Source organism: Symphalangus syndactylus, chromosome 3 (assembly GCF_028878055.3).
Source record: "Symphalangus syndactylus isolate Jambi chromosome 3, NHGRI_mSymSyn1-v2.1_pri, whole genome shotgun sequence".
Lineage (NCBI taxonomy): Eukaryota > Metazoa > Chordata > Mammalia > Primates > Hylobatidae > Symphalangus > Symphalangus syndactylus.
In genome coordinates, this window is record NC_072425.2 from 44,777,687 (window position 1) to 44,798,886 (window position 21,200).

Genomic DNA, 21,200 nt, shown 5'->3' on the forward strand with positions numbered 1-21,200 from the left:
CATCTTTACTAAGATGCTGTATTATGTTAGTTTCCTATACCCACATTTGCAAGGCAGCTCATTGGAGGATCAAGTCCATAGCTCTTTATGGCCTTGCCCCAACCTAACCTTCCATCTTTATCTTCCAATGAGGCACTACATGAACTTCCACAGCCAGGATTCACTACTCTCTTCATCCATAGAAACTACTCTGTTCATCCAACCCATGCAGTGCTCCCTGCCTTTTTTTGGCCCTCTCTGTATATTTTTCTGGTATGCTTTCTATTAGCCTTATAGTATATGCATCATACATATTATGTACTTTTTATACTGGACCATGAAAATCTCCCTAAGTGAATTGTAGGCTCTTGCAGGACAGAATGTATCTTGAATTTCCTGCAGGCCTTAGCTGGTGCAGTGCTTTCATCTTCATAGGTTCTCATCTGAGAACTGCCATGAGCTTGTGGAAGAGTAGGTAGATATGTTCTTGATGAGCTGTAAATGATAGAATTTTCATCAATTTGTAGAAGAGAAAGGTGAGCAGATGTTCAGTCCTAAAGGTGAGCAGATGTTCAGTCCTGAAGGTGAGCAGATGTTCAGTCCTGTAAGGAAAACCTTCTAGCGGCATTACTTTACAATGGACTGGGTTTTCCTGTAAGCTCTCTGTCATAGCAAGCGTTCAGTTGTAGGGTAAGTGGCCATTCTGCCAGGGATGCTGTTAAGGAGAAGGAGAATTGAAAGGGAAAGAGTATTCTAAAAGTAGGTAAACTAAAAGTAGGGCTCGCTTCATCTTTGTAATTCTGAATACCTATGATTTTGACCTAAATAAAGCAGAAACCATAGAGGATTTATTTATTTAATATGGGGATTGAGGAATTGACAAGGATAATATGATAGGAAATTAAACAATAATACACTTACTCTATGTATAACTGAATAATCTTTGACGTTTATGATTCTGTTTTTTTTTTTTTGTTTTTTTTTAAAGACAGCACTCACTCTGTCACCCAGGCTAGAGTGCAGTGCTGCAGTCATAGTACACTGTACCCTAGAACTCCTGGGCTCCAATGATTTTCCTGCCTCAGCCTCCCAAGAAGCTAGGACTACAGGCATACACCATTATGCCCAGTTAATTTTTTATTTTTACAGTGAGAAGGGTCTTGTCGTGCTGACTAGGCTGGTCTCTAACTCCTGGCCTCAAGATCCTCCTGCCTCTGCCTCCCAAAGTGCTGGGATTACAGGCATGAGCCACTGTGCCTGGCCTGATTCTATTTTCCAGTGCTCTCTTTACATCTCATGATGTAAACAAAATTAAAAATTATAATGTATATTTTTATGGCTTTCATGTTTAATCATTTCTTAGACTACTGAAAGAGTCCTGTTAAGAAGAGGGTCAGCCAGGAGTGGTGGCATTGAACAATATGTTTGTATTAGTGTTCTCTAGAAAAGCAGAACTAATAGGGTGTCTCTCTCTGTGTGTGTGTGTGTGTGTGTGTGTGTGTGTGTGTGTGTAAAGGGGAGTTTATTAAGGAGCGTTAACTCACACAATCACAAGGTCCCACAATAGGCTGTCTGCAAGCTGAGGAGCAAGGAGTGCCAGTCTGAGTGCCAAAGCTGAAGTACTTGGAGTCTGATGTTTGAGGACAGGAAGCATCCAGCACTGGAGAAGGATGTAGGCTGGGAAGCTAAACCAATCTAGCTTTTTCACGTTTTTCTGCCTGCTTTATGTCCTGGCCACACTGGCAGTTGATTAGATGGTGCCCACCCAGATTAAGGGTGGGTCTGTCTTTCCCAGCCCACTGACTCAGATGTTAATCTCCTTTGGCAACACCCTCACAGACATACCTAAGATTAATACTTTGCATCCTTCAAGCCAATCAAGTTGACACTCAGTGTTAACCATCACAAGTCCACCCGTTATCAACTTGAACCCATATATATCTCCTGAGATCATACATAATCTTTAAATAAAGACAATGATAAGGTCGTAATTATGCCTAACATAATACAACTATCCTTCGCACAACCAGAAGCGCACCAATCCCCAACCCAAATACTACTACATAAAGTTAACAATACTTAAATGCTGATATGAAGTCAATAAATCTCATGTCACGTGATAAAGGAAATAAAATGAAGATATTTTCTTTTCTTTTTTTTTTTCTTCTTTTGTTTTTTGAGATTAAGTCTTGCTCTTTTCACCCAGGCTGGAGTGCAATGGTGTGATCTTGGCTCACTGCAGCCTCCGCTTCCTGGGTTCAAAGGATTCTCCTGCCTCAGCCTCCCAAGTAGTTAGGATTACAGGCGCCTGCCACCATGCCCAGCTAATTTTTGTATTTTTAGTAGAGGCAGGGTTTCCCTATGTTGGCCAGGCTGGTCTTGAACTCCTGAACTCAGGCAATCCACCCACCGCTGCCTCTCAAAGTGCTGGGATTACAGGCATGAGCCGCCTTTTTTTTTTTTTTTTTTTTTGGTAGGGTCTTGCTCTGTCACCCAGGCTGGAGTGCAGTGGTGCAATCTCAGCTCAGTGCAACCTCCACCTCCCAGGTTTGAGCCATTCTTCTGCCTCACCCTCCTGAGTAGCTGGATTATAGTCACCCGCCACCATGCCCGGCTAATTTTTGTATTTTTGGTAGAGAGAGGGTTTCACCACCACGTTGGCCAGGCTGGTCTTGAACTCCTGACCTCAGATGATCCGCCCGCCTCAGCCTCCCAAAGTACTGTGATTACAGGCATGAGCCACTGCGCCTGGCCTGAAGATATTTTCTTAGTACAAGTGTATACATGCACAAACGTGTTTTTAACAAAAGGAGGAAATAGTCATGACAATTACAGTCCTCATTTCTGCAGCTGGCCACGTGGTCGTAACTGGTATTGATGACTGCCTTCTTCTACCCATTCTGTATTTCCTTTGCCTTCAGCAAGCACCTCAGCAGGTCGTGGTTTCTTTTCCTGGTGGTTGTGTTTTTTTTCCCTGGTGGAGTGACCCAAACCTTCATTCCTGAAGTGTCTGGGCCATTTGTAAACCTGCTTGGATTGGGCTGTTGTGGTTAATCACAAGGCATAGTAATACTAAGAGACACCCTAACAGAGCTCCTGTATTCCATGTGTACTCTTCCTTACCTCTGTTATGGAGTAGTAGACTGATTGCATCTTCATAGTCTGGGTCAGTCACCCCAGCCAACACTGTACCTCCCTTTTTAGCCTGTTGGCTTAAAGGTAGGAGGAGCCCAAAGTGTCCAGCTGGCAACCTGAACTTCCAGTTTAATGGAATTGTTGTTGTATCATTCCTCCCTCTGGATCTAAGACCTCTAGGCCAGCAGAACGTAATGTTGTGGGAATACGAAGCAAAAATTTTGTTAGTGGATCACTAGGGGTGATGGTAAGTGGTGCCACTTCCACCCCTTGATTCCTGGACCCATGAATCCTGGCTATGGGAGAAATAGTACCATATATTGGATGCTGATTCAGAGCATACATGGCCTTCTGGAGAACTTTGCCCGAGCCCTGCAAAGTATTGTCACCTAGTTGGCGTTGTAATTGTGACTTCGAAAGGCCATTCCACCATTCTGTCAATCCAGCTGCTTCAGGATGATGGAGAACATGGTAACACCAACGAATTTCGTGAACATGAGTCCACTGCCACACTTCTTTAGTTGTAAAGTGAGCGTCTTGGTCAGAGGCAATGCAGTGTGGAATACCCTGACAGTGGATAAGGCATTCCTTGAATCCATGGACGGTAGTCTTGGCAGAAGCATGGTGTGCAGGATAGGCAAATCCGTATTTGGAGTAAGTGTCTTTTCCAGTGAGGACAAACCTCTGTCCTTTCCATGATAGAAGAGGTCCAGTATAATCAACCTGCCACCAGGTAGCTGGCTGATCACCCTGAGGAAGGGTGCCTTATTGAGGGCTCCGTGTTGGTCTCTGCTGCTGACAAACTGGGCACTCAGCAGTGGCCAAAGCCAGGTCAGCCTTGGTGAGTGGAAGTCCATGTTGCTGAGCCCGTGTGTAACCTCCATCCCTGCCGCCATGGCCACTTTGTTCATGAGGCCCATTGGGCAATGACAGGGGTGGCTGGGGAAAGAGGCTTAGTGGTGTCCACAGACTGGATCATCCTATCCACTTGGTTATTAAAATCCTCCTCTGCCGAAGTCACCCGTTGGTGAGCACTCACATGGGATAAAAATATCTTCACAATTTTTGACCACTCAGAGATGTCCATCCACATACCTCTTCCCCCAATTTCTTTGTCACCAATTTTCCAATCATGCTTTTTCAAAGTCACTGACCATCCAGCCAAACCATTGGCTACAGCCCATGAATCAGTATATAATCACACATCTGGCCATTTCTCCTTCCATGCAAGGTGCACAACCAGGTACACTGCTTGAAGTTTTGCCCACTGGGAAGATTTCCCTTCTCCGTTCTCCTTTAGGGATGTCCTAGAAAGGGGCTATGGTGCTGCAGCTGTCCACTTTCGGGTGGTGCCTGCATATCATGCAGAACCATCTGTGAACCAGGCCCTAGTCTTCTCTTCCTCCGTCAGCTGATCATAGGGAACTCCATGAGACCATTGGTGCAGGTTGGGGAAGAGAAGGCAGGGTGGCAGGAGTGGAGACCATGGGCGTTTGAGCCACTTCCTCATGTAACTTATTTGTGCCTTCAGGACCTGCTTGAGCCCGATCATGTATGTACCACTTCCATTTGTTGATAGAATGCTGCTGTGCATGACCCACTTTATGGCTAGATGGATCAGAAAGCACCCAGTTCATGATAGGCAGTTCAGGTCTCATGGTGACTTGAAGACCTATAGTCAAACGTTCAGTTTCCACCAAAGCTCAGTAACAGGCCAAGAGCTGTCTCTCAAAAGGAGAGTAGTTATCTGCAGAAGATGGCAGGGCCTTGCTCCAAAATCCTAGAGGCCTCCACTGTGATTCACCTATAGGGGCCTGACAAAGGCTCCAAACAGCATCCCTATCTGCCATTGAGACCTCAAGCACCGTTGGATCTGCTAGGTTATATGGCCCAAGTGGCAGAACAGCTTGCACAGCAGCCTGTACCTGTTGCAGAGCCGTCTTCTGTTCTTGACTCCACTCAAAACAGGCAGCCTTTTGAGTCACTCGATAAATGGGCCGGAGTAATACACCCAAAAGAGGAATATGTTGCCTCCAAAATCCAAATAGGCCCACTAGGTGTTGTGCCTGTTTCTTGGTTGTAGGAGGGGCCAAATGCAGCAATTTATCCTTTACCTTAGAAGGAATATCTCAACAGGGCCCACACCACTGGAACCCTAGAAATTTTACTGAGGTAGAACGTCCCTGAATTTTAGTCAGATTTATTTCTCATCCTCTGGCATGCAGATGTCTCACCAATAAGTCCAGTGTGTCTGCTACTTCTTGCTCTCTGGATCCAGTTAACATAATGTCATCAATGTGATGTACCAGTGTGATATCTTGTGGAAGTGAAAAGCAATCAGGGTCTCTCCAAATAAGATTATGACACAGAGCTGGAGAGTTGATATACCCCCAAGGTAGGACAGTAAAGGTATATTGCTGGCCTTGCCAGCTAAAGGGAAATAGCTTCTGGTGGGCCTTATTGACAGGAATGGAGAAAAAAGCATTTGTCAAATCAATGGCTGCATACCGGGTATCGGGAGATGTGTTAATTTGCTCAAGTAATGAAACCACATCTGGTACAGCTGCTGCAGTTGGAGTTACCACTTGTTTCAGCTTACAATAATCCTCTATCATTCTCTAAGATCCATCTGTTTTCTGCACAGGCCAGATAGGAGGGTCGAACGGGGATGTGCTGGAAATCACCACCCCTGCGTCTTTCAAGTCCTTGATGGTGACACTAATCTCTGCAGCCCCTCCAAGGATGTGAGATGTGATACTGTTTTTGACTTACTATTTTTCTAGGTAGAGGCAGCTCTAATGGCTTCCATTTGGCCTTTCCCACCATCACCGCCCTCACCCTACCAGTCAGGGAGCCAATGTGGAGGTTCTGCCAGCTACTAAGTGTGTCTCTGCCAATTAGGCATTCTGGCACCTGGAAAATGACCACAGGATGTGTCCGGGGACCCACTGGACCCACTGTAAGTCAGACCTGAGCTAAAAGTCCATTAATTACCTGACCTCCATAAGCCCCTACTTTAACTGGAGGACCACGATGACATTTTGGGTCTCCTGGAATCAACGTCAGCTCAGATCCAGTGTCCAGTAGTCCCCAAAATGTCTGATCCTTTCCCTTTCTCCAATGCACAGTTACCCTGGTAAAAGGTCAGAGGTCTCCTTGGGGAAGGATGGGAGAAAGATTCACTGCATACATTGTTGGTAGTGTAGTGGGGTCCTTCCTCAAGGGGACTCAGCCTCCCCTTCATTCAAGGGGTTCTGGGTCTATAAACTGGTTCAAGTCTGGAAATTGATTGAGGGGCCATGATTCTCGGTTTATAATTCAAATTAGTCTTTTGTCCATTCGACCTACAAGTTTTTTCCTTATATAAATTAAGTAGGAATGCAGTAGGCTTCCTATCAGTTTCACTCCTAGGAACACCGTGATTAGCCAATGCCAGAGCTCTACATGAGTCAGACTATTCTGAATAGTGTTATTCAGTGTGATAACCCAACAGTCTTGAACGTTTTTGGCACCAGGCACTGGTTTTGTGGAAGGCTGACTGGGGTAGGGAGGATAGTTTCAGGATGAAACTGCAGACTAGTACTGGTCTGCAGCCTTGGGTTTGGGGACTCCTGTGATAACCCACTTTGGACATTTGGCTCTAGTGAAATTTACCTTTTCAGAAAGATTAATCCCCAAAAGTCTTAGCTTTGTAATGATGGAGTGTGTTGAAAAGCATGTATCATGGCTTTTTAAGGGACTTCCAAAGGAGATTTTCTCTCCAAAATATTTTGAGCAGTATTGTTTGAATAAGTGTATAATAGTCTTTAGAGCAGTATTTTTGGAACCGCAAACTGGGATACATTAATGGGTTGTATTGGGCTTACATTCAACATTAATTAAAAGGATAGGAATAGAAAATACTACTGTGCATTGAATGTAGTAAGGATAGGTAGTTTTGAGAAACTTTTATTTGTGTTTCTGTTTCCTGGACTGCAGTGTAAAGTGTATTTCTCGCTGTGGATCATGGTCATAAAAAGTTTGAAAAGCCTCTGCTGTTAGATGATAACACACATTTGGATATTAACTTCTTAGAGGTTAGTATATATAGTCTCACCTATGTAGAATGTAATTGAAAATTTCTGTTGCTGTGTATTTGTCAAAAATGTGAGAATGATTTCTTGTGAAACAGTTTTTAGTCCAGTAATGATTTTAATGTTTATCTTCAATGGAAGACAAATTCCACTGAAAGAAGGCATCTCTGCATCTCTGCTGAATATTAGAACATCAGAATCAAAAGCAGCCTTAGATTATTAGTTCAGCTTATTTATGGACAAATAGAACTCTGAGGTCAGGAGGTAGAGAAATGCATGCCTAAGGTTACACTGTGAGTGGTAGAGCTGGTACCAAAACCTAGGTCTCTTGACTCCCAACTCGTAGACTGCAGAAGGTCAATTGTAGTTTAATCATAATCTCAACTAATTGTATGTAACAGTTATAAAAACAAGCTTTTATGAGAGTTCATATTCAGAAATAAACAATGACCAATTGTTTAGTTTTTTTTTTAAAAAAAAAACTTGATCATGCATTACTTTTAAAATTCTCTTTGGCTATAGAATGTGAAATTCTTAATTTGAATTATGTAAGAATATACTCTCTTTGAAACCATACTTGGGAAGTTTTGAATTTGTTACAGGGGACTTATTTTTAAATCATCTGCCTCTTGGCTGAAATGAACTGTTACCAGATCCAAATCAGCACTTAAAAGCTAAAGATGGACTTTTAGCTTGAAATGTTTGTCAGCTGCTTCATTAAAGCCCAAACGGAGCATATATTCAGTGGGCAATTTTGAAGAGTCAGCATGAAGTTCAAACATTAGGAAATTAAGGACATCCTATACCTCATTATTTTAATTAATACATGTTATAAAAATCTAAAAATCAGAAGGTTTTAAGGTTGTGGATGACTCAGGGACTTGGAAGATTGTCCTTCTTACCTCTAAGGTTGATTGACTGCCTCAAAACTCCAGAAGATAGAGAGAGAACTTTTTGTAATCCCAGCACTTTGAGAGGCAGAGGTGGGCAGATCACCTGAGGTGAGGAGTTTGAGACCAGCCTGGCCAACATGGTGAAACCTTGTCTCTACTAAAAACAAGAAATTAGCCAGACGTGGTGGCGCACACTTGTAATCCCAGCTACTCCGGAGGCTAAGGCAGGAGAATCGCTTGAACTGGGGAGGTGAAGGTTGCAGTGAGACAAGATCGTGCCATTGCACTCCAGCTTGGACAACAAGAGCAAAACTCTATCTCAAAAGAAGAAAAGAGAGAGAGAACTTTTTTGTTTTTTAGTTCTGTTTTTTAGAAAAATGAGTTCTCTTCCTTTGTCCCTGCTTGTTGGTCTTATGTCTCTACCTCCCAAATGGTCTTGAGGATTAAACAGTATATTCCTAATTGTGCCAATGCTTATTTCTTCTTTCTGTACCTCCATCTCACAGCAAGTATAAAAGTGAGGACAGACATGAGCAAAGGAGATAGATTCCTAAATTCAGATTTCCTTTTAACACATCAAGGTCATTCTCTGATTAGCTTTTTGGTAAAAGTGCTTAGAAAGCTGAACTACTACGTGGTAGTCAGGAAGATCAACCTTAGTGACCCTTAATATATAAGAAAGCTTTGAGACTGTCACTGGGGGTATTTTAGACTAAATGAGAGGTAAATCTATTTGCTTTACAAAGCTAATTAAAACAGTATGTGGCAGATGGGGCAGCATTAAAGATTCTTCTAATGATCATTAATTAGGATAGGCACCTCAATAAGTATATGGCCTCTCAAGGACTACTTCTGATTGATATTTATAATTAGTTTGGTTAGAAGTAATAATGTAATTTTTAAAACACAGAGGTTTATTATTTTTTTGGAGACAGAGTTTCGCTCTTGTTGCCCAGGCTAGAGTGCAATGGCGCAATCTCGGCTCACAGCAACCTCCACCTCCTGGGTTCAAGTGATTCTCCTGCTTCAGCATCCCGAGTAGCTGGGATTACAGGCATCCGCAACCACGCCCGGCTAATTTTTTGTATTTTTAGTAGAGACAGGGTTTCGCCATGTTGGCCAGGTTGCTCTCAAACTCCTGACCTCAAGTGATCTGCCTGCCTCAGCCTCCCAAAGTGCTGGGATTATAGGCGTGAGCTACTGTGCCCGGCCAAAAAGTACAGATCTTTAAAGTCAGTAGTGGATTAATACTTTGGATGTATATAGTAATGAAATCATTAGGGGATTTGATAATAAAAACATTTTTACCCAAGAATACATACAGTACTCTACTTAAGAATAAGAAACTAGGAAGTCTGAGAGTGATTCTGGAACTAAGTGAATATGGAAAATAAGTAAGCCAAGGTTTCACTGAAGACAGTTTTTCCTTAAAGGCCATTTACTCACCCCAAAACAGTCAGGGCCACATGTTTAGTAATGAAATGAAGGCATTCTTTGACATATAGGAGATATTTTCCTCATACTTTGGAGTGTAGAAATGTGTGTGCCAATAGCAACAGCTAGTAAAAGGGCTAAAGAATGTTATATGTTAGCTGGATGTGGTGGCACATGCCTGTAGTCCCAGCTGCTTGGGAGGCTGAGGTGGGAGGATTGCTAGAGCCCAGGAGGTGGAGGTCGCAGTGAGCCAAGATCGTTGCCACTGCACTCCAGCCCAGGTGACAGAGCAAGACCTTGTCTCCAAAAAAAAAAAAAAAAAAAAAAAATTATATAATTTAGGAGATACCACAATCTGTTGAGTATAAACTTTGAAAAATTGTTTAAAAGTTAAGTGAAATCATTGGTATTTCCAAAGTTTAATATACCAATACTATAGCTCACCTGCTATAGTATATTGCCTGAGCTTCTGCGTTTCTGTCCCCCTGTCTCACTTCTCTGTTCCTCCTTTATCTCCCAAATACTTGACTCCTTGTACTTAACTCCTTGTCTCAGAGTCGGCTTCTGAGGGGAGGCCAAATGAAGACAGGCTATCATTGTTTTCTGTAAAATTTCCTGTCATCCGATATGGCAGCTTGCATTCTCATGGTGTTACAAAATGTTCCTCTATAGCCAGTGTTTCTTATACATTAGTTTCTTGGGCTTGATTAGATTGAGATCATGTTCAAATTGGTTGTTGTTAAGAATATTTACAGGTGGTGCTTTCTGTTTCATATTGCATCCCATCAAGAAGCAGAATACTTGGTTGTTCCACTTTTAGTGATGTTAAAAAATTTTTCAGTAACAGTGTGGATACACATTCATTCTGCACTAAAATTAATTCAAAGCTTCATGAAAATCCAGGCAAAAAGAGAGTACTGACATACAAGTAATCTCATGGTTTAATGCCCAGCAGTTATCTTCTTTAGAGAATATATAATGACTTTGCAGGAATTATGGATGACTCTTAAAATATTTGAATGAGAGAACCTTCTTTCTCTCTTTTATTTGTAATGTGAAAATGAAGTTTGTAAGATTAATGTAACCATGTACAAATTATGTTTTTCACAGTGTCTAGCATGTTGACACTGTGATGACTCAGTGAAATATCTGTGGAAAGAGTGAGTGAACAAAAGATGTATGTACCAACATGTATGTAGATTCTCTTAAGGTAACTTTCTCTCATCAAGTATCCTGGGGAAGAATTACAGTGCAGCACAAAGTAGAATGGTCACAATTCTCATCTTGACTTTTCTTCCAATTCCCATGCTTTGTTAGTACTGCCATTGCTAGAAGTTTGAGTTTTAGAAGAGCAAAATGTGGTGATTTTAAGAGAATAATTTTTTCCGCACATTGAGAAGTTCACCCCCAGCTCTGAAAAGCTTTTTATAACAAAAATATCCTCTTTGAAGGTCAGAGAAAAATACATTGTCTATTCCAGGTAAATTAGTTAATCTCATTTTTAAATACACTGAAGAACGAAACACAGATAACATCAGTTTTTAATGGAAATTCATGCATGATCAAATAACTAAAATTCAAGAAAAAGTATGAATTGCAACAAAGTTTGTTTCTTTTTGTTTGTCCATGATTGTTTTTACTGGCAGAATTTGAGATTAAGGATTTGTATTATCTATATTTGAACTTTTTGGGGGTATGGAATTTGTTTTCTCAAACATTTCTGCACCATATTTTGACTTATTTAATGAAGAAATCTTATAATTCTTCTAGTGTTTCTTTATAAATGCAGATTGGTTCTCACATGACCAAGATGGGTTGCACCGATGCTATAGGAAGGTTGTACTACTGAACAATTTAAGGGTTAAAGTAGCTTCCCAGTGTTATTCTATACTTAGTCCTGTTTTTCCCCTCTCTTTGAACTTCTAGTTCATTATAATGCTTCTGGGAATGTGAATAGTGTGAGATGTGCCTTGATTGATACCCAACTTCAAGGCCCTTATAGTTCCTGTCAGCCTCAGCTTCTTTTCTCCAGGGACATTTCAACATCTCCTGCTCCTTGAAGCTAACTGGAAACCTTTATACTTCTCTTATCTGCCAGCTTAATGCAAAACTGAAAGCAGGAGTGGACTGATTGGAGTCAGAGAAGTGGCCCCCAGGGAGGAGAAGCAGCCTAGGTCTCAGGGCATTGGGACTTCAGATGGTAGGCTGACTTGTCAATCTAGATTAGAAATGGAAGATAACTGTTGCCTGGTACATTGCTTGTTTTTTGCTATAGGAGAGACATAGTTTGTAAAGAAAGGGCTCTGAGAATCTCCCAACAGAAAGGCAAGTCAATGAAAGATTTAGCAAAAATACACTAAGCTATTACAGCAGAATGCCTAGCAGATGTACTGCCAACTGAGAACAGTAATGCCACAGGGAAAGAAACATCCCCTATTGAAGCTTCTATTTTATGACAGTGATTTCATGCAGAAATATCTGTTTAAGCTATTTTTTTGAGCAGAAGACAGTATACTTTAAAAAATTAACGTCTATGTACATCTCTGATAGGTTACAGATTCATTCTACATTTTTCTAAAAGCACAGCAATTTGCATGTCAGTGCATTGTCACAGATGAGTCTTACTTGCACTTGTGTTCATATTTGAGGATCAAAAACATTGTACAGAGTTTAAAATGAATTTACACACTTGCTCCTAGAGTAAAAAAAATTGCTTTCCAAAACAGTGTTCCTGAACTTTAGTGTGCATAGGAATCAACTGGGCATCTTAATGAAGTGGAGCTTCTCATTCAGTGGGTCTGGAGCGGGGCCTAGTATTCTCTATTTCTCACAAGCTCCTAGGTGATACCAGTGTGGCAGTTTCAGAGACCACACTTTAAATATCAAGGTTTTAAGATATTGAGCTTTAAATAAACAAACTCGCTAGAAATACTTCTTGTTTTCTCAACTCTAAGAAAATGACGCCTAGCTAATGCTCCTATGAATTAGAAATCTTATTAACAGAAGTAATGTTTGATAACCTCTTTTACCTGACGTTTTATTAGGCTCTAGTCCTGAAAGTCTCAAATCATTTATTTTCATGACTGAATTAACAACCTTAAATTATAGCACCATACAAGAAGTGTTGAATTTTTATCCACTAATGTTATATAACTCTTCTTCTGTTTTGTGGTAATTTATGGATGATTTGCTTTATTCCACTGCCCAGCTTTATTAGGGTATAATTGACAAAAATTGTGTGTATTTATGATGTACAATGAGATATTTTGATATATGTATACATTGTTAAATGATTATGTAAAGCTAATTACCATATCTGTCACCTCACAAATTTTTCTTGTTGTGAGAATATTATAGAATCTCTTAGCAATTTTCAAGTATATAGTACAGTCACTCATGGCTTGATGACAGGGATATGTTCTGAGAAATGTGTCATTAGGCAATTTTGTCATTGTGCAAACGTCATAGAATATACTTACACAAACCTAGATGGTATAGCCTACTACACATCTGGGCTATATGGAATAGCCTATTACTCTTAGGCTACTTGTATAGTATGTTAATGTACTGAATATTGTAGGCAATTGTAATACAATGGTATTTGTGTATCTAAATGTAGAAAAGACAGTAAAAATATAGTATAAAAGATAAAAATGTTATACACATGTATAGGGTAGTTAACATGAATGAAACTTGCAGGACTGGAAGTTGCTCTGGGTGAGTCAGTGAGTGATGAGTGAAAGAGAAGGCCTAGTGATGAGTGAAAGAGAAGGCCTAGTACATTACTGTAGCCTTTATAAACACAGTAAACTTAGGCAACACTAAATGTATTTTAAAATATCTTTTTTCTTTAATACTAAATTAACTAGCTTACTGTAACTTTTTAACTGTATAAACATTTTGACTCTTTTGTAATAATATGGAAGTTAAAATACCAACATGTTACATAGCTGTACAAAAACATCTTTATAACCTCATTCTGTTTGCTTTTTTTATTAAAATATTTTTTTCTTTTTAGCTTTTTTGTTGAAAACCAAGACAAAAACACACACATTAGCCTAGACCTACACAGGGTCAGGATTATCAAGACATCAAGAGGCTCCAGGAATTTTTCAGCTTCATTATAATCATATGGGACCACTGTCACATATGTAGCCTCTCATTAACCAAAACATTTTTGTGCAGTGTGACTGTATGTGCTGAAGTGTCTGGAAATCATACCAAAGAACAGCTGGGGAAACCAACTGTTAAGTAGTGATGTAGAGGGGTTTCTGCAATAGGTGGGAAGATCCTTTGTGAGATTCCTTCTAAGTCTGTGAATCATCACCAAGTGGTGTGCTTTTTGCTATTATATAATTAAAACTAAATTATAATATAGACTTTATTTTTATTTGATCACCTCAGTTTCCTCAAACATGTTAACATGTTTGTTCGCAATTTCCATTTCTGGACCTTTTCCTCCTACTTCTCATATCCAGTATCGTCTCTCTAAATTCTTAGTGTGTTAACATCATCTACCTATTCATCCATCTAATCATTCATTTAGTACATATTTGAATGTTTCTTGTGTACAAACAGGGTACAGTGATCTGTGGGATACAAAATTGAATAAGGTGGTCTCTACTTTGAAGGTACTCCCAGTCTGTTGGAGGAAGTAAGACATCAGCGCAAATAACTAATTTAAGGATAGAATTAATTTCTTTAAGACAGAATAATATGTCAACACCCTATAGAAACTGCTCTTGGTGTTCAGAGCAGGGAGAGATACAAATTTTTAGTAACCATCTAATGGAAGAAAACATTCTTTCCTAGCTGAAGAAGCTCCTGCTATTGAAAGCTAGCCTTTCACTTTTATTAGTCTTTTAAATGAATTTGGGTATGGTATTTGCCATTTTACTGGTATGCCTTTTTATATAAGATCCCATCACTAAGCTGAAATGTTGTAATAGTTGGTACAGTAAATGCATGGAGGAGTTATCTAATGAATTATGAGAGATGATTAAAGATGTCACTCTGCTCTGCTTTCTTGGCAAGAAAATGAACTAATAAACTGGAGAGAATGACCAAGTTGTAAAATACTTCCTAAGTTCGTATCTGTATATTTGTATATGTTGTCTAAATATTTCATCATTAGAGACTATATTCTTCATGACTATTAAGATCTATGAAAATTTCCATATAAGTTTTTATTTTGTTTTTAACGTAAATTTAAAAGTTTTATTCAAGTCTAAATTGAAAAAAAATTAATGATCCCTATCAAAAGCTTTATGGTCTGGAGTCATACTTTATTTTACTTAAGCACTATAGCATTTGACACATGAAGATGTTTTCCCGGGAGAATCTTGTTGCTGCCCAGGGCTGACAGGAAAAGAAACAATTTGTCTGACTAGTGGAGCTTACTAACAGTTCAAATAAACAACCCGTCTTTCCCTTCATGCTGCATATTAATAGAAATGTTAATGATAAGCTAACAGGAAACTGCCTCCTTGACACCCTACAGGGAGCAGAGATTACTGGGTCAGAGAGTTTTCTTGCTTTGGGCCTTCTTAGCAAACACAACTGTTAGCAAAATACCAATCTTATCACTTGCATATTTATTAGCACAGTATTTTTAAAGTAATAGTTATCTATTTAATACAGCCAAATTGATCATTGCCTCATTTTTGCCATTACTTAGCATGTAAATGTTTTTGCCATGTAAATATTTCAAGGTAAAATGCAATTTCCCTCTCTCTTTTTTTTTTTTTTTTTGTGAGACAGGGTCCTGTTCTGTCATCCAGGCTGGAGTGCAGTGGCACAATCATAGCTCACTGCAAACTCGAACTTCTGGGTTCAAGTGATCCAGTGGCCTCAGCCTCCCCAGTAGCTATGACTACAGGCATGTGCCACCATGCCTGGCTAATTTTTTAAGTTTTTTGTAGAGACAGGGTCTTGCTATGTTGCCTAGGCTGGTCTGGCCTCAAGGGTTCCTCCTGCCTTGGCCTCGCCAAGTGCTGGGATTATAGGCATGAGTCACTGTGCCCAGCTAGTAAAAAGCTATTAACTTTAGATTTTAAACATATATTCTCTCTACATATTTTGATAGATGGTAATTAACTCTTCAAAAATATTTCAGAATAACCAGAAGAGTAGATTTGGAGTGTTCCCAACACAAAGAAATGATAGATGTTTGAGTGATGGCTATCCCACTTACCCAGATTTGAGGTAGCACACACCATGCTGTATGCATTTATGCCCTCAGTACCTAGTTCACACTGTAAATATTATTGAATTATTTAGTGACTTGACTTTGATAATGCCAGCTTCATTGTTCTATGATAATATTTTTCTGCCTTCTTAAGTTTTTCTTTAGCACACAAGTGTAAAATCTTGCTATTACCAATATTATTGGGTTCCACAGTTATCTAGAACTGGTCAGATACTTATGAAGGCAGGATCTGTTATTTTTTTATTTTTATTTTTTGAGACAGAGTCTCGCTCTGTCGCTCAGGCTGGAGTGCAGTGGCGCAGTCTCGGCTCACTGCAAGCTCCTCCTCCCGGGTTCACGCCATTCTCCCGCCTCAGCCTCTCCAAGTAGCTGGGACTACAGGCGCCCGCCACCACGCCCGGCTAATTTTTTTGTATTTTTAGTAGAGACGGGGTTTCACCGTGGTCTTGATCTCCTGACCTCATGATCCGCCCGCCTTGGCCTCCCAAAGTGCTGGGATTACAAGCGTGAGCCACCGCGCCCGGCCAGGATCTGTTATTAAGACATTGATAATGCAGAGTAGAAAAGATTTCTTACACATCTCTAGGTTCATATCTGAGACTCCTGTAATAAAAGGTAGATTAACAAGAGAAAAGCATACAAATTTATTTAATATAAGTTTTACATGACATGGGAGCCTTCAGAAATTACAACCCAAAGAAGTGGGAAAAACTTTATTTTTATTCATAGGTTTTTGAAAAGTGGACAGTTGTACAGACATACGACTGGACAAAGGGGGTATGATCTAATAGTAATAAACTGGGGGAACTGTTAGTTTAGATTCTTCTTGGTATCTCTGTGTCCGCAGAGATTGGGATATTCCTTTTCTTAGGGTCTAGAGGATACGTCTCTTAGGGGGATCTTAAGACCTACTTTAGAGTAATGTCAGAGAATTATTTTATGACCTGTTTTAGGGGAGAAGGGCAGGAGAAGGTCAGGGAGACCTTTTTGCTTCTGCTATTTCCTCAAATGCCAACGTGCCGTATTTTGAAGTAATGTGTCCTAAACCCCATCAATAGTAACTAATGACTAGTGAGGGAAGTCTGATCTTTCCAGTTAATGTTTGAGGCACTGAAAATAATGAAATTAGTTTTATAAGTCAAATATTTGGAGATTTGCAATTATTTAGCCTACTTTTAGGAGAGTATAATTTATTGGTTGCTAACAGACATGATAGTTATTGGCTACACCGTTATGGTAATTTAAAAATAAGACTTAGTGTTATCCTTAGGCCTTTCCTAAGGAAAGAATAAATCTATAGAAATATATATATATATACACACACACACACACTTTTTTTTTTTTTTTGAGACGGAGTCTTGCTCTTTCACCAAGCTGGAGTGCAGTGGCGCAATCTCAGCTCACTGCAACCTCCATCTCCTGGGTTCAAGTGATTCTCCTGCCTCAGCCTCCCGAGTAGCTGGGACTACAGGCACCCGCCACCATGGCCGGCTAATTTTTGTATTTTTAGTAGACACAGGGTTTCACCATGTTGGCCAGGATGGTCTTAATCTCTTGACCTCGTGATCCGCCCACCTTGGCCTCTCAAAGTGCTGAGATTACAGGCATGAGCCACCATGCCCAGCCCAGAAATATTTTTAAAAATTAGCTGGGCTTATGTATATACTAGCATCATTGTATCTCTTTATAGCATTTAGATTGAATTGTTGGTGAATTATAAAAGTTTTGAGTCTAAGTGCTGAAGTATTCAGGAAATGGGTGGGCAAAGGAATAGTCTTTAGCACTTTGATCAGAGCCTGACATCAGTTGTCATTCAGTAAAAAGCAATGATTTAGTAAGTGAATTTCCATACACAAACTCTATTTCAAACAAAAAACTCTCCAGGCAGCAAACACCAAGTCATTAAAGTTGGAAACTAAAAATAAAATACACTAAATTTTACTTTTTAAAATAAGTAAACATTTGCTAGTTTAGTTTAAAATTTTATATTTTCTTTGTTTTGCAGATGGGAGGCTAAGATTTTCTTTGATAAACTTGAACTTTGGATTTCAGGTTCATTAAAGTACAAAAACATTCTTATTTTCTTTTTAATAGCCTCTCATATAACACATTGTTATCACCAATAAGTGAAAATTATACTGGAAGGGCTTTTGGTTTACAACTTGCAAAAGTCTTTCTTGCATTTTTCATTATTTTCTTCTCTCTTAGAAACATGGCAGGATAGAATCAGCAGACTTAGCTTTGGTCTTTATATTTATACTTTAAACACTGATAATCTCACAAATTTTTTCTTGTGGTGCTATAAAGTTCTTGAAAGTGCTAATTTGAAAAGATATGTATATTCCCAGTTTTCCTAATTCCTTAGAAGCTATTTTGTATATTTGCAAGTATAGAAAGTGTTATTTGATCAATTTCTAGGCTTGAGAAGCTAATATTTCTCCTATTTCATTTATCTAGTAAAAGATTAGACTAGATAATAAAGATTCAATTCAATTGATGTATAATTTTCTAAGGAACAAGTGGAATCAACTTTATTTTTAGACTTTCTGCTTTTACGTATTTGCCTTTTGTGGACACATTTATTAATTTCTCATTTTTTAAATTTTCAGGTAACTTGGGTTTTTACTCCTGTAACAACTGAAATAACAAGTCTTGATACTGAGAATATAGATGAAATTTTAAGTAAGTACCTCAATATTTTTAAAGTGTACTCTTTCTTCTCTGTAGAGAGTTAGTTTATATATACAAAAAAAAACCAATAAAATCTCAGTTAGCTAGCACAGATGAAGAGATGGCATTCTGATTAATTCCATGACTTTCTGAATTATCAAAGCACTTTTGGTTACTTTTAGTCTTTTTTATTTATTTAACTTGATATAGATACCATTCTTAACAATTCATGAAATGTTTTGATAAGCCTACTTAGAGACCAATCGTTCTCACTGTGCAGAACTAAATGTTAATGACCTCAGGACACAGCCTAGACTTTTTTTTCTTTTTTCCCTTTAATTAGATCGCCTATTCTGATCTCTTTTATTGTTATTGGTCCAGTTAAGCTCAGTACTTTTTTTATTTTTTGTTTTAGAGAAAGGGTCTTGCTTTGTCACCCATACTGGAGTGCAGTGGCATGATAATATTATAGCTCCCTTCAGCCTTGACCTCCTGGGCTCAACAATCCTCTTTCCTCAACCTTCCAAGTTAGCTAGGACTGCAGGTGTGCTCCACTGCACGTAGCTGATTTTAAATTTTTCTTGTAGAGACATGATCTCGCTGTGTTGCCCAGGCTGGTCTTGAATTCCTGGCCTCAAGCAGTCCTCTCATCTTAGCCTCCCAAAGTGCTGGGTTTACAGGCATGAGCCACCACACTTGGCCTAATAAGTTTTTTACTGAATGGTTTGTTTGCTGACAATGTGGTTGTGGATATAATTAACTTGAGAGAAACCATTTCTTGTTTTATAAAAATAGTAAAGGAAAGGTGAAGATGTGGTTGATAGAAAATCGTAACTTAGGAGCTTTAAGAAAATGTACAGTGTGCGTAAATGATTTCTTTTTTTAATCTTCCATCTTATATAATAGAGGCAAAAGGAGTTACAACATTCATTGAGTGTAATATATTATGTTCCTGGACCTTTAAATGCTAAAAGTCTATTCCTGTCTTATGGAGTCTCTTTAGAGGAGTGGTTCCATAAACTTTAGCATGTATCAGAATCACCTGGAACACTTATTAATATCTATACTGCTAGGAAACTGCTAGACCCCTACCTAAAGATTTGCATTTCTTAAGGATTTGCATTTCTGTGAGTTCCCAGGTGATGTTGGTGTTTCTGGTCCAGGAACCACAGTTTGTGAACCACTGCTTTAGAGCGAATAAGCAAATATATAAAAAGTAACTTGAAGGTAAAAAGGGAAGAAAGGAATTGAAACTTACATGTCATTTTCACTTCTGTCATCTTTCAAATTCTAGAATGTCTTTGTGTTTTATTTTCATGAGTGCTTGAGGACTTTAAGTTTCTCTGAATTAGGGATAGGCAAAAAGCACTACATCTTATGTCTTTACATCTTGATATGCAAATGATGCTGTTATTTTTGTAGGAGGGAATAACTGTTAAATGGATAGGAATTAAAAAATTGGCATCTTGTGCAACACCGTTAGTTGTAGATTACTTGTTGCAACTAGGTGGGATATGGGAGGTTTAGAAATAACTTAGTTATACAGGTCTTTTCTGTGATGTGGGATTTTATTTGCAGAACTAATTCTCAGTTATTCATGAATATGGAAGATCAAAAAATAAAACACAGATCATTCCACTTTACTTTTTATGGTAGTAGCTTACTTACTTTATCTGGACTTTATTTCACATTTGCTTTAAATTCATTTAAGATGCAATGAAGGAAGCCAGTATGATGGCTTATGCCTGTAATCCCAGCACTTTGGAAGGTTAAGGTGGGAGGTTGCTTGAGGCCAGGAGTTCGAGACCAGCCTGGGCAATATAACTAGATCCTGTCTCTGCAAAAAAAATACAAAAATTAGCCAGCTGTGGTGGTGTTTGCCTGTAGTCCTAGCTACTTGGGAGGGTGAAGTGGGTGAACGTCAACCCAGGAGTTTGAGGCTGCACTGGATTTTGATCATGCCACTGCACTCTAGCCTGGGCAATAGAGTGAAACCCAGTCTCCATAAAACAAAAGATATAGTGAACTTATAAAGCATACAGAGAAAAGAGACAAAGTTTACCATAAATTATATAAGCTGTCCATGACTCTAGGTTTCTGAGTGAGAGATAATAGTTACTGTGTTTTTTTAAGTGGACCCTTATATTGGACAAAGATCATAATGAAACTGTATCTTTAATTATGTCAAAATTATTACAAATAGCTTATTTGGTTTTGTTTTTCAATTTCAGACAATGCTGATGTTGCTTTAGTAAATTTTTATGCTGACTGGTAAGTAATCTTATTGTTTGGGTTTGGGTTTGTTTTTACTTGCTAAAGGTTAATTTTTCTTTGCTAGAAAGGGGAAGGGAAGGCTTTTTCTATTTCAAGACAGTATTCCATACATAAAGTCAATTAAGTTTCATCCACAAAGGAAGTAGTTTAATTTGGTAAGGATTTCTGTTTTAAGAAAGAAATAGAGCTGTTTCTGTTATCTTATATCTTAAAACAAGTAACATATAACTCAAATATGACTCTCTCCACCCCCAACTCAAAGGGAACACGTATTGCAATTCCGTATTTGTCCTGACTGTGGAAGGAGGGTAGTGTTTATAAGTCATGATTTGGGTATGGCAAGTTTAGAAGGAAAAATAATGTTGACATTTTTAAATTTATACAATCTGCTGCCTCTTCTAGGATACCTTTACTCCTTCCCCTGGCTGAATCAGAGCCTGTCTTTTGTGTTTATATAGTACTCTATGTACCACTTTCTTTTTCTTACTAAATGTTTTGTCTTTTCTTGTTTGTGCCCTAGCAAACAAACTTTGA

The 21,200-nt window shown here is 39.0% G+C and overlaps 1 protein-coding gene across 2 annotated transcripts in view; it reads left to right on the top strand.

The window, feature by feature from the left end:
* The window catches only part of ERP44 (endoplasmic reticulum protein 44), a 122,145-nt gene that overhangs the window by 19,462 nt on the left and 81,483 nt on the right, over nt 1-21,200 (top strand). For both annotated transcript variants that reach the window (XM_055271679.2, XM_055271680.2), the window contains exons 2-3: nt 18,332-18,404; nt 20,624-20,663. In XM_055271679.2, the coding sequence (XP_055127654.2) occupies nt 18,332-18,404; nt 20,624-20,663 (113 nt within the window). The remainder of the gene's footprint in view (nt 1-18,331; nt 18,405-20,623; nt 20,664-21,200) is intronic.